This window comes from Pundamilia nyererei, unplaced genomic scaffold (genome assembly GCF_000239375.1).
Source record: "Pundamilia nyererei isolate P.nyererei 1_Seehausen unplaced genomic scaffold, PunNye1.0 scaffold00003, whole genome shotgun sequence".
Classification (NCBI taxonomy): Eukaryota; Metazoa; Chordata; class Actinopteri; order Cichliformes; family Cichlidae; genus Pundamilia; species Pundamilia nyererei.
The window spans coordinates 4,147,740-4,162,068 of record NW_005187404.1 but is presented as its reverse complement, the minus strand read 5'-3'; the positions used below and the strand labels follow the sequence as shown (position 1 = coordinate 4,162,068).

General features: G+C 40.4%; 1 protein-coding gene across 1 annotated transcript in view; it reads right to left on the bottom strand.

Annotated features, from left to right (window-relative positions):
• Positions 1 to 8,929: 8,929 nt before the first annotated feature.
• Positions 8,930 to 14,329, bottom strand: part of dync2h1 (dynein cytoplasmic 2 heavy chain 1) — a 121,918-nt gene continuing 116,518 nt past the window's right edge. The window contains exons 93-96 of the mRNA XM_005720933.1: positions 12,675 to 12,784; positions 12,459 to 12,540; positions 11,253 to 11,369; positions 8,930 to 9,633 (exon numbers count right to left, since the gene is read on the bottom strand). Of these exons, the coding sequence (XP_005720990.1) occupies positions 9,472 to 9,633; positions 11,253 to 11,369; positions 12,459 to 12,540; positions 12,675 to 12,784 (471 nt within the window). The 3' untranslated portion in view covers positions 8,930 to 9,471. The remainder of the gene's footprint in view (positions 9,634 to 11,252; positions 11,370 to 12,458; positions 12,541 to 12,674; positions 12,785 to 14,329) is intronic.

Genomic DNA, 14,329 nt, shown 5'->3' with positions numbered 1-14,329 from the left:
ATCTTGCGTCATAGAAAAACAAACAAACAAAGAAACAAAATGGGCACAGGTGAGGAAAAAAAGGTGATGACAACGCTTTGGTGGTGCAAACTCCCCCCACTGCGCCATGCTCTGTTACAAAGTTAGATCCCCTTTGAGCTGGCAATTTCTGATACTTTTATCACAAAAGAAAAAAAATTATTGAGTTCCACAGTTTGCCACAAAAAATACAGAAAGAAATCATGGTTTCTGGATGTGGAAATAACAAAATAAATTGCTAAATCCTGCAAGAAGTGGGTCTGATATTGCACCTTAAAGCCTCTACTGCTACACAAGCCAGCAATGACAAACCTCAGATTCATTAGACTCAAATAACTGCATGCTCTCAACTTTTAAGTCACTTTTTTTGTCACTTTTTTTGTGTAAATTCTATTATCCAAAGAATTTCATCAACTGTAATACCGCAATGCTTCTCTGACACATGTAGATTGGATCTCTTTGCATGTGACGGTTGGTCACACGCGAACACAACAAAGGCCTTTTATGCTGTCTGAGCATGTGTATCGTCTCCACTGTAAGACTCGTGACCGTGTGCGCTTGTTCCAGTGATCCACGGTTTGTCTAAGGGCTGGTAGACAGGCCGCGGTCATAAATATGCCCAGCTGTAACCACGGTGATTTGCAGGTTTGGAGAAGCCATAAACACGGCCACTGAGCGGCCCGCTGTCCGTAGAGGAGGCTGAATTAAGTGGTGAGTGTGTGGATCTGTGCGTGCTTGTGTCTATCCATACTGGAATGTGTGCCTGCGAGCTTCCTCAAGGGTATTCTTCATTGGAGATGGGAGCAGTTTGGTCACTGGGTGAGGGTTTGAGGAGTGGTGGGGGAGGGTCATTAATCTATGCTGGTCCATTGGCTGTAACGGCGGAGGGGAGGGGTTAGTGCAGCTGGTCAGTTAACTGCTGTCAGCTTTCTAATATGGAACATTCTTCAATATTAGATGGCGAGTGCATGATCACTGGGGCCCAACCAGATCCACTAAAACACTACATCTTCTCTGTCCTGCATCTTTTAACCTCTCACATTTTTTTTGTTGTTTATTATGCAGCACGGTCTCCGGGTAGGTTGAAGATGGAAGATCATACTTGCTCTGCATTTTAATAATGCAGCAAGAACAAACTTGTTTGAACTGGTTAGCAGAATTATTGCAGACTGTATTGCAATACAGTTTGGCTACACAACCTGAGATGCAGAGGATTAGGCTAGTGTGATCCACATGCCTCAAATATAGAACTCTATGTGACCTCTTCTCAGGTTTGACATGTCTTTATTGTGTTTTTTTTTACCATTTATTTAACCAAAATGTCAAATTCTTGATATTGTGCCCAGCACCGGAGCTTCCAAAGAAAATCCACGCAAGCAAGTGAAGGATATGCTCCGTCAGAAATGTTTCAAACGCACGACAATCTTGCTGTAAGCCAAGAGTACTAACCCCTGAGCCAGTGTGCTTCTTACAATTAATTTGAGCACAGAAAAGCTATTCAATGTTCCAGTGATACATGCAGTACAGTATGGACAGATGCCAATTGTGGTCACAAGATGATTTCTGATTGATTCTGACTGAAGACCGTATATAAAATCAATGCAGAAAACAGCTTTTAGATGGTGTGTGTGGCCTGTGATGGTGGGATCGATCATAGATGGGAAAAACACAGCAAATAGTTTGCCCGAAAGTTCAATATCTGTGATGAAAGTCTCCGTCGCCTTCAAATGGATTTCTAAACAGTGTCAGATCTTAGAAAAAGAACAACCAAGTCCAGAGAAACAGTTTGCTTGAAAAAAAAAACATTTAGATGATGTGACTTCACACTCCTCTGAGAGGTTATTACACCATTATATACCCTAATGGACTCCATCTCTATTATGCTGGCAACAGCACTTCAGCTGAAAGTTCTCAGCGAGTTTGTTTCATGTGATATACATCAAACACATTTACACTGAAAATGCAGCTTGTGATTAGCATGAATTAATTTCATATCAATTCTATACAACGCATAAAGAGAATTTATAGCAGGAAGTCGTGCTGGCGTCTATTAACTTTTGTTGTTTTGAATAGGTACAAAATAATACCCTGGTGCTAAGTGCTCTTAGCAACAGCCTGGGTCATCTATTGAGTACATGCATTTCATAAAAATGTCTTTACAACCACAATAATTTTGGCCATAATGACCACTACATAGCCCACTGTAGCTGACTTTAGACGGATGCTGGGCAAAGTGCAAAAACCTCCAACCAATATTTTTAAGCTCCTGTGCAAATAGCCGTCAGAACAGAAGATAGTTGGACATTTGCTCTGAAAGCTATTTGGAAAACGAATGTGACTTTTTTCTATTTTGTAAGAGGAACTGGCTCTGGCAACATTTTAAAACACTGATCGAAGGAAACCACAAGATACTTTAAAAAAAAATTGATAAAGGATTTTCTGGGTAAGGTAAAGTAATTTATCTTAGCAGGCTTCCTTAGATAAGACCAAACTAAGCTATGACTTATACCTATATAAGTAAGCTAAGTCTGATATAGAAGCTAAGCTTTTAAAGGACTGTCAAATAGAGCCAATACCTCATAGGAAAAAAATTATTTCTGGAGCAGAACGCCCCTCGAAGTATCCTTATTTTAAATTGTTTGGATCACAGTAATATACTGCACAGTGGTGTGGTTGTTACCAGTGTTGCTAACCAAAAGGTTTTGTGTTTGAATCCTGGGACCCTCCCGTGTGGAGTTTGCATGTTCTGCCTGCACCTGTGTGTAATCTGGCTTCTCACCACAGTGGCTAGGTAAGTAAGAAAGTAAGGTTTATTTTTAAAGTACCTTTTACAAAAAGTGGTCAAAAAGCATTGTACACAAAATGGAGCAAAACTAAATAAGAAAACATTAAATAACATAAAAACAATTGTGATTCAGAACAAATTCCATTAGAAAAAGAAACAACCTCTGCTCAAAAAACTCTGCTGTCTCCGTGCTGACCCTGCTGCAGACTGACTACACCCCACCCCATACCCCAGGACCTCTGGGATAGGCTCCAGCCCCTTAATTGGTGACCCTCAATTGAATTAGTAGGGAAAAATTGAGTGAATGGATACATCAGAGTGCATCAGAGTTAAAATGTGCCATAGACACCTTGGGGTGAGGTTGGGTGAGGGCTGAGCTACCACTGCCAGAGTTTGTGAAAGTTTTCTGTGCTGCCTAGAAATCAGGATGCAGTCCACAGTGCTGCTTACTGATCACACAGCGATACTTCCCCAAATCAAATCATTTAAGTTTAAATCCCTTGAGTTATTCACAGAGAGTAAAACGAACCAAAGCGGTGGGCGTCTGAAATTTCCCCAGTATTAACAGAGGGCAGAAATCGTTCATGGGTCCAAACTGCAGTCAGTGTGAGACATCACATTGTTTACACTGAAGCCGAGAGCAGAGTAAATGTTTTTCATGTCATTCTTTTTATTTTTTCACAAGTATTGAGTATTTTCTATGTACATTTTATGACAGAGCAGACTCAAAATGATGATTTTCTTCCTGAACAGTTAATCAATAATCTATGCTGCTCACATTATTAATACGAACCACAGAGTGATTGCAGGTCGCTTCTTGGTTCCCGTCCCTTCTGTGGACTTGTGCATGTAGCTCAAAAGCTTTGATCATGTGGATTGTCTGCGATGCACAAACTGTACAACTGAGAAAGCAATTTTTCCTCATGTTATTTTTTCTAGCATACATGCATATATGTGCACTTCATATGTATAAAAATTAGCAACCTGACTGGTCTGAGTTCAAGTCCACAGCTGTCAGTATTTTTGCATGAGCTGGCTTTTAGTTTTGGCAAGATCTCACATAAAACATCAGAGGACAGTAGTTCATTTATGATTTACAGTTACACAAACTCATACTCACATACTTTACTTTAAAATATCTCATTTTTTCAAGCTAGTTTACAACACTAAATTTTAACCCCATCTCCCTGGCACAGGTAACAAAGTCTCATACAAAACATGACCTAAAAAAAAAAAAGAAATCTTTTGATCTGAGCCAGTTCAACCACACAGTAGGTCTCAAATATTGTATCAGAGATTGCATGAGGTCTTCAAAGGAACCTAGTTAATACAATAATCTCAATAGTTTGCACAGAGGTCATTAATTCGAGTGAGAAAGGGGCAACAACGTAAGAAGGGAGTGCAAAATTAGAAATTGTAAAGAAAAAAAACTCAGAAGGTGAGGCAAAAAAAAGGGAAAAGGTGATACCGCAGAGGGGAGAATAAGAGGTGTGAAGGAGGAAAAGATAAGTGCAAATGACAAGAGAACAAAGTAAAGTTGAGACTGAAGGCAGCAGAAGAGGAGAGGAGCGAGGAATAGAAGCGATTCAAAGCAAAAAGAGGAAAAAAAGGGGAATGAAATCCCTCTTATGGGTGTTTGTGCCTCCTGAGAAGGTCACAGATTGAGGAGATGAGTGACCTTGTGGTCATCTGTCAGCCCCTCTGACTATGCTGGAGGCAGGATATCTCTCCAGGGAAAGGACACACTAGAACACACACACGCATGCACACACTTGAACTCACAAACCATCGTACAGTATACTGAGGAGAACATATGCATACTCCCACATTCTCACTCACACGTTTGCACAGGAACAAAACAAAAAGGATGAAATCATTTGGAGCACAACACAAAATACGTGTTGTGAGGCAACTGAAGAGAGACTGCACTCTTTGCAATGAACAAACAAGATCGCTTCATGTCACATCCTGAAGGCTTTCACTGTAAAAAACTGCTGCCGTCAACTTTTCTGTACTAGGCTGTCTCATACTGGTTCCCAGAGGTTTGTACACAGGCACAGTTTTACATATGTGACACTCACATGAGAGGAAAACATGTTTTTCTATAGATATTTTAAATGTAATATCGTGCACAGGCCAACAGACTGATTTTAAAGGACTTCAGACAGGGACAGGGATATCTGGCAGTAGTTAAAACTGCATCTCGTGCCCTTCATCAGCATGTAATCATGAAAACCATCAGCCTGCGGTCACCACTCAAAATGTATATAGAAAACTGAACAGTGAACAATTTTCATTACTATTTTATGCACATAAAAAACAAATGTAAAAAGGAAAATGTCTCTTTGAAAACGTCTGTTTCATGTTCTGTGCAGTCGCTCCAGAAATCAAATGGCTCTACACATTATCAAAGGAAATTACATTAGCTACAATACTGAACTTTTTTTCCCTCCTATGATTACACTGTATTTGTTCTCAAGGCACGAGGCCAGAGCTTGTTTTACACATATATATATACATATATATATATACATATATATATATATATATATATATATATAGGATATATAAGATATATTTAAGATCACTTAGGCCTTAAACCTTTTCGCAGTGGGTCCCTTGCAATTATTTTAATGGGCTCTGGGGATCCTATGTTGTTATTAGGAGAGGAATGAAATGATCATCTTGGCTAAAGCAGCAGCTGACCACTAATACATTGTCTCATTATATCTTGTACTCTCATCTTGGATGGCAGCGCTGTGGCAAGGAAAGGCCCATTATGAGAGGAAGCTAGCATGAGGTAAGTAGTGCTCTTCATAATGTGTGGGACAAAGACACAACCTTTGTAGTTTAGCCTCTGTAACACCACCATAGTGGATTGTAAATCAAACAATCAATATGGGGCAGACTAAAGGGCAGACTTTCCGCTCTAATTCAAAGGGTTTTAGAAGTTTGTTTGCTCTGGGTTTTTTGGGTTTGGTTTTTTTTTTTGCATGAATTGTTGAAGAATTACAGACATTTGAATCTACAGTCCCCCTTTTTTAGAAGTTCAAAATGAATGGGACAATGGATCAACAAGCTGTTTCTTGGCCAGTTAATGTCAGATAGGTTTGATAACTTTTAGAGGTCTGCAGAAGGGCAGGTCTGAACACCCAACAGATGCTCAAGAAAACTTGACCTTTGACCTTCACCTTGAGGTCGAGGTCACTGAGATTCTAACTGGTCCAAGATGTTTAGCAGATGAATCCATGGTATCAATTTCAAAATCCTAATCGCCTTGTTCTCGAGTTACCACTTCCACAAACTTGACTGTCCACCCTGTCTGCCCGCCCGCCGGCATGGTGACAACACCCCAGTCGGCATGTTTATGCTGAGGGATAAAAAAGGAAGTGCCGAGCTCTCCAGGGCCAAAATAATAAAATACAACCTGACACACTATTTAATAACAAAAACTCAATATCCTACATAATCAATCAAAAACCACTATCTTTGGCTCCTCAGTCACTAACACTGGAATTGAACAGATAACGGACAATTAACAGGTAACAACTGGCAGTATTTGTGATGAGGGGTGTGGCAGACCCAGTCTGAAACCAGTGGATCTGACACTATGATAAAATAGTACAAAGCATTAAATATGACAGTATTAAGTGGTCTTTTCATATCACCAGGAACTTTAATATCGCTTAAAGATAAACAGACACTATATGTACAGCTGCAGAGCGTGCATTAAGCAGACATGTCTTGGTACAATATTTTTCAGCTGCTGTTGCCTTTGGGTCAATCGAACTTGCTCACTGCCAGGTAGATCCCACTTTTCCTCTCTTGCCTCCTTGCCAGTAGTGTTCGCATCTCTCTCTACACCTCCTCCATTTTGCTCTCCTGCAGTGTATTTTCTGCGTGTTTCCATCCAGCTTGACTGTGTTGGCTTCTTCCTCTCACTTCCCACCCCTGAAGAAAACTCTCTGTTGAGTTTGGACACACTGAAGCGTTTCTGTTGTTGTTTACTGGTAAAACAGTGCAGTGAGACTTCTGAATCAAATTGTGAAGCCCATGAAGGTTCCAGTCCTGTACTGCTTATTAAAATATGGCAAGTGCCCAATAAGGGAGTGTCTCTAACATTTAAAAATCTGGGAAGCAGATATTTTATCAGCCTTGTTTTATGGCGAGCCAACACATGTTGGCCTGGTTAGCATGCTGAATGCCAAAAGTTAAAATACCATTCGACACGCCGTGAAAGGAAGACTAAACGTAGACCAAACCCGACTCCAATCTGAGGAGGCCTGATTGTATATTTTACAGTATAGGAAAACAAATGACAAGGTCCTGTTCATTCCTGTTTATTTCCTCATGTTTATTTGGACGAAAAAGCCCCCCACAAGTGTTAGAGACATTATCAGACAGAAAACAAAATGTTTATGTCTCACATATGCACGGTTTACATAAGCATTATTGTATTGTTGCTTAAACAACACAGAAAATCCCCAAACACTTGTGGACGTCATGGAGGAAGCTCGGGAAGAATGGAGGGCGGATCAAGACAAAGGCAAAGAAAAGGCCAAGATATTTTTATTATTATTGAAAAGTGGGAGTTTTTTGAATGCTATGCGCGCACTAAACGTGGCGGTTTACAAACGGATTACAATGCTTTGCTGAGGTAAATCAGAAATCTGTCTATCGCAGGAATCTGCAGCGTGCCGCGTTTACATCATTGCTCTGACGTTTCACCGGATTACTCATGTCGTGTGGGTTTGTGATCAGAACTCCAAACAAACAACCTGCAAAGGCAGCTGCTGAACACCGTCGCAGCAGGAGTTTTATCACAATCGTTTCTCAAACCTGGAATGCTAATTTGAGATAAAGACCAAACTCTGTAAACACATTACCTTGGAAACAAGCCCTTGGCAAAAGCCTTTTTTTTCTCCCCCCTCTGCTGCAATGCTGATGTTAATTTTCCACCGCTGCCTACAGGATTAGAAGTCATCAAAACGCGAGGAAGAGTTGTGAAACAGCGCTCACTGTTTTGAATCCAATTTCAACAATGTCTCATTTTTGAGCAGAGAGAAAATAATCAGCCTTTAGATTCCCATTTTGACTTGTTACAGTGCAATCTAATGAAAACATTAAAGATCTTTATGCTGTTAAGGAAATACAGGACAAACTGGCAGTGTTTCCAGTACCGTAGCAGGTATAAACCTTTCTATAAGCTCCCTGTGTTTCACTTTCTCCCTCCCCTGTTGATTCCCCATAACTCACTCACTACTTGTCCTCACTCCCTCCATCCATCTTTCCCTTTAACCTGTCCTCCCAAACCCTGTCACCTTTGCCACACTCATTTTCCTGTTTCTCTTCAATTTTCTCGCCCAAGTTTTACGGCCCTTTTCTCGCTCTTTCCCGTCCCTGCATCATCACCTCCCTCTCTCCTCCTCTGCCTCCATCCTTCTGTCTGTCTCTCGCTCGCTCGCTCTCCCTCTCTGACCCAGAGGGCCATGTTTCGCTGAAATCCAATCCTCTCTCTTTTTTAAACCTGCTGTTCCATTTCACTCCCATTTTGTCACACTGCAGTGCACACACAATACCCGCTCCTCCCTAATTTCAACTCTCCTCTCCGTCTCCTCACACACACACACAGATGTGATCACACTTTCATACACTGACATTAACAGACATTTGCGCAAAGGCATGAGAAAAATTGAAAAAGTGAGTGGGGGAGGGGGGAATCTTAATTAAGCCATCAATCAAGCTTGATGCTTATGATTGGATTCATACACAAGCGCCCATACACACCTTCCAAATCGCACGCCCACACTTGCAGCTCAGCGGCCATCCATCACAGCTTCACTGACTCCGTTCAACCTCAACTCAGAACCAATCACACAGAGGTTAGGGACTAACTTGTGCATGTGTGTGTATTTGCGTTACAGAAAGAGAACTGACACTGAAGTGCATCATGTCTGTAAAGCCCCTTTCAGCAGAGCTGTGGGAGAGGCAGAACACAGTGAACTGAGATCTGTACAGTTCACTGTCAAACAGTTCTGACTACTAATAGTATGTGACGGAGAGTCAGCGCCATTCTGAAACACCACGCACAAACACACACATCTCTTTTAGTACTTTAGCAATGTTATTCTATTGAAGGCAGGAAAGATGGTTTTTATTTTACCTTTATTTTGAATAAATACGTCCAAAAGTACAGCAGGGAATACAATGCCTATGCAAAAAACATTTTTTAATATGTAATAAACACAATTTTCTTGTGAGACTGGAAGTAGCAAGACTTACTGACAGTTTTAGTGTAGTAGTGTTTCTTGGGATCCAAATAATAATGCATGTATAGTTTATTAACAGTATCACCGCTGTTTGTCTTTTAGCTTTTTATTCAGTTTTAGTGTCGTAGCACCACAACCCGAGAAAGCATCAGTTATTCTTTGGTCCTGTTTTCCTTCACTCTGGTCCTTTCCCTTGTACTCTGTTATACAAACGATATGATATAAAGCAAATGTGTTTTAAAAGGTTTGGTCTATGAGCTAATGCGCGTCACTGAAAAATTACCCTGACATATCAGAGTGCTAACAATCCATCTGGTTTATTTGTTGCCCTGGTCAGATACTGAGCACAGAAAATCCTTTTTCTCTCTGTGACTCTCGCCACAACCAGATCCCGTCCTCTTACTGCTGTTTGAGAAAAAGAGCAGCTCCACACTGTATCCACTGGTTGGGGTTCGCTCCACAGGGCAGAGAGATGTGCGTGACCACCTTCACCCTCTCAGAGCTGGTATAGAGAGGCAGACAGATACTCTCCTCTGCTGCAGTGCAGGCAGCAACAGAGTTCTAGGATGAAGTAGACATTTAGTGTATGAGCGTAAGTATGCACAAATACTGTATAGTCACAGAGTTTTATGCTAAATGATTAAAAATTGACATATCTCACAAACGTGATAACAAATAAATGACAACTTTCTGCCACTGCAATGTAACTGATTAGATAAAACATATAAAACTTCAGTCATTGGTCAGTGAAGACCTGGCAAACTCTGGTCACTAGGGAAAATGTGAATTCCTAGACCAGTTGGCGAGTGGTTGCTGGAACTTGCTGGCTGCCTCTAGGTTAAATCAGTCGCAAAGAGAGATCAAAGCAATCGCATTTCAGTGTAGCCTCTTTGCAACCAATCTCACAGCAACTACTCGCCAACCAGTCGAAAGGTCTCAAGACCAGCCTGTAGAGCCCAGTCAACCTCTTAAGTCTGACATCATTAGCCATTTCTTAGCCCAGCAAAGAAGGAGGATGAGGATTAACTTTTTTCCCCTCAATAAACGTTCATGTGCGGGTCCCCGATAGGCAGAGACAAATGCAATCACATGGTAAGAAGAAGACGCCAAAAACTGACCCAACTTCAGCAAGAGAAGACCTGAGACGATCCATCTACAACATGAGTTTAGACATTAATATGCTGCTGCATGGTTTGGATGACTCGCTATGAACAATTCTTAAACCTAAGCTTGATGTCCACACTGAAATTTTAGTCAGAGCGATTCTTTTCTGGAGCACTCATATATTTGGTGTCCGGCAAACCAAGAGTCTGTGGGCTGTAGTTACGTGGAAGGGTTTTAAAAACTGACCATAAAGACATGTTGCACATGAATAGTGCTAATAAAAAGCCAGAGAGGCCGACGATGACCACTAATTATTTTTAGGGACTGACCGAAGATTTTTAAGACCAATACTAATATTCGGTCTTTTACAAATATGGCAAACAGACAAATGTTATTTATTTCATATGTTATTTATGAATTGTTACTAAAATAATTAACAATCCAAGTTAAAAATAAACATGTCTCAATGTCAACACTGAAGCTGTATAGCGCCCTCTGTTGGACAAACTATGCAACATCAACACTGAAAAATGTTCTAACGCAGTTGAAAGACGATCCTCTCGTCTCTTCATTACTTTTTAAATTAGTATTTATCAGCTGTTACATGTTAGCAAATATCAGCCATATCAGTCAGATATTTGGCTGGGCTCTACCTGTGTGACTGAAGCCTAAACAGCAAAAAACTCACATCTGCACAAATCCCCAGAGTGTCCTCCAGACTTTGTGTAATTTTGATTAAAATTCATATTTCCACCATAACGCAACATCCAAGGCCAAAGAACAAGTACTTCATTAACAGAGTAGTCAACTGACATGAGAGCACCTGGCAACTGTTTAAAAAATGATCTAGTCATTTGTGTCACTTTTCAAATAAAATTGCAAACAATTGCTGCCAAAACCCTAAAATGTAAACAAAAAGAATTCTGTTTTATACAACTTATTAGCTTAAACTGTACATGGTTGGGTTTTGAAAGACGACATTGCTGTGGGCTTTGGAAATCTTGAACAAAACATTTAAGATGATTACTGTCAGGTGCTGCACAGTGTGGTTCTCTCTTTTAAGAACACATGCATACCTGTGGAACCCAGGCCATGTAGCACGTAGGGACAGCTGACACGCTGGGAGAATCATGCTGGTTCTCACAAAGATGGACACCATCAAAACTGCAACCCTCCAACTGGAGACCTCCAATCTACAAAGAAAATGGAAATGATAAGATGAACAAGAGAAACAGACACGCGAAAATGGAACAACGGGAAAACAGCTACTCTGTGACTTAAACGCTGAACGCTGGTGGGAGCCCTTCCCAGATTAACTAGCATGCTACATACTACATGAAAGAGACATCAAGTGAAGTCAGTCTAGTGACTCAGGGATTTTCCACAGTAGGACAGACAATAAAGGGAACTCTGGCGTCAAATCAGACACACACATACAAGTATTATATCACCATAATCTGGGAAAGAAAAACCCAGAGAGTGAGAGCAAGACACAAATCCAGAAAATGTTTTTACATATTGTGTGTGTGTGTTTGTGTGTGTGTGTGAGAGAGAGCTCATTGCTTCACAACAATTATATCCTTTCACTTTCTCTGTCAGACGTCTGAGTGTTTTCCCCTTCCCTCCCTGCAGCTGCAGCCTCTTTGTCAGCACCAACACCCTTTCCTTCTCTCTTTGTGTATTTTAACTAAGTGCATGTCAAACTGTGCCAATTTTTATTGGCATGAGAGTAATAGAAGTATTGCCTCAAAGTATTATATTAAAGACAGTCATATCACCCTTAAATCAGAGCATAAAATGAATAACTGATGACTGAGAGGAGTGCTGCACAGTTCTGTTTGGTCAGAAAGGACTAGAATTACACAATATATCCAAAACGCACCAGAGACCTGAGCTGGCTGCTGTCAGCAGCGGCCTTGTCCCTAATAAAGGCTTTACTCACACCAGGGGGATCTTTGCACATTTCCAAAAGTGCAGTTTGGGTTAGCTGAGTGATCCCCATGTCCCAAAATCAGGCATAATTCTGGGTAACGTACCCTTCTTAAAGAGTTGAGTTCTGGCACAATGGCTAATTCTTTGCTTTTCTTTTACCCCCAGTCTCTCCTTTTTCTTCAGCCTTGTAACTCCTGCCTCCTTATCTGCATCTGTATCTATTCTTGCTGTCTTCTCCTCCAATAATTATCACTCAGCCAGTGTACCTTGGTTATAGCACTTATATTCTTCTGTAGATGGAGGTGAGGATCTGATGTTTGCATGCATGAGCAGTAGATGACTGGCTTTACCTTTACTTGTAGTTTTGCTTGTGCAATTGGACTCCTCCATGACGAAACAAACACCAAACTATCCATAGAACAGGACATGGTCCTTAAAAAAAGCAAAATGAATATATGTATTTTTAACATTGATATATACACTTATTCAATCCCCTATGAAGGTGTCCAGTGTGTGTGTGTGTGTGTGTGTGTGTGTGTGTGTGTGTGTGTGTGTGTGTGTGTTACCTGGCAGTTTCCTGTCTCAAAGCATTAAGAAAGGTATCAGGGTGAAATAGCTCAGATAGATCTAGGATGTCTGACAGGAGTGCCTGTCTATTTGCACGTTCCACCCAACTCTGTATGAAAAGAAAGACAGAGAAACAGAAACAGAAACAGAGAGATGTGTAGACACAAAGATTAATGAGCCAAATACTTTGCAAATTACAAATAAAGACTCAAAGCTAACACATAATGCAGGCATAAAATCTGTTACACAAAGGCGTCACACAGTTTTATGTCACATGGAAATACGACACAGATTTGAATTCTAAAAAACGTGTTTACGTTACATGCTTGTGCTTCTCATAAAATAAAACATACAGTTAGATCCATGTGCTTTTGGGGTTTTTTTTGTGTGTGTACCAGAGCTTATTCTAGTTTCAGTTAAATAATGACTATGGGCTTAAAGTGTAGCACAGCTTTAATTGGAGGGGTTGAACAAAAAAACCAAACACAAACAAAAAGTGCATGAACCACAGTAGGTGTCTTTATAAACAGAGGCTCAGATGTAATTGGATACATAATTATAAAGCTGTTTTATGGCCAAGTGTGGGCTACATTTTTTCATAAATTAGGTAGGTCAGAGGTCCGGATATAAGCTGAAGAGTGGAAGCTGTTTGGGTTAATCCAAAATATGCTGTCAAAGGAGCACTCACTGCAGGAGGAACAGGCCGTCCTCGGGCTACATACACTAAACAAATCCAACAGAGAGGTAGCAGGGACTTTAGGAGTGGTCAGATCAAGAATTGAGTGCATTTGGGACACACCGGTGAGCACCGCAACATAAAAAGGTTTAGACATCCACTGAAGATAACAGTGCCAGATGACCACAGGGTCCTTTCCTATGAAAAAAACCCTTTAGAACATTCAGCCGAGTGGAAGGACAGTCTCCAGGAGGGGACATATCATTATCCAGGTCTACCATAAAGAGAAGCATATTCATTACAAGATGCAAACCAGTCACCAGCCTCAAAACAGAAAGAACATATTAGACTTTTCCATAAACACAGCGTAGGACTTTGTTCATTTAAAAACTGCATTTTATATTTGTTTGGGTCATCTTTCTCTAAAATTAAAGCTTGTTGTGATGATCTGAAACAGGTGAATGTGACAAATATGAAAAAAATAAACAAAACGAAAGAAAACAAAGAAATCAGGAAGGGGGCAAATAGTTGCAATCCATCAGGTTTTGAGAAGTAAATTAGCGGAATATTCTGCAGAGTTAATCACCTGGTCTGAGTCGATCAACAACAACTGAATGGAGCAGCAGTAATGGCCAAAAACACACACACACAGCAGGAAAACCATTATTTGGGGATCATTTAAAGAAAAGGATTTTTACAAAGTATTTATTAATATGTTGATTTGTCCAATTACATATTGAACCTCTAAAAACACCGAGCTGTTCAGAAAAACATTTCAGCTAATATTTTTATTCAAACCTTTAAATAAAAGGTGAAAGGTTGAGATTCAAACTCATATTCATCATGTAACTGTAACTTGACCACATTTTGGTGAACAGCTAAAATAATACATAATGTCACAGTCCAAAAACACATGGACCCAGCATGTATCTTTCAGTGGAATGGTTCCTAAATTGGACAGAGTAATTTTTGTCTCAG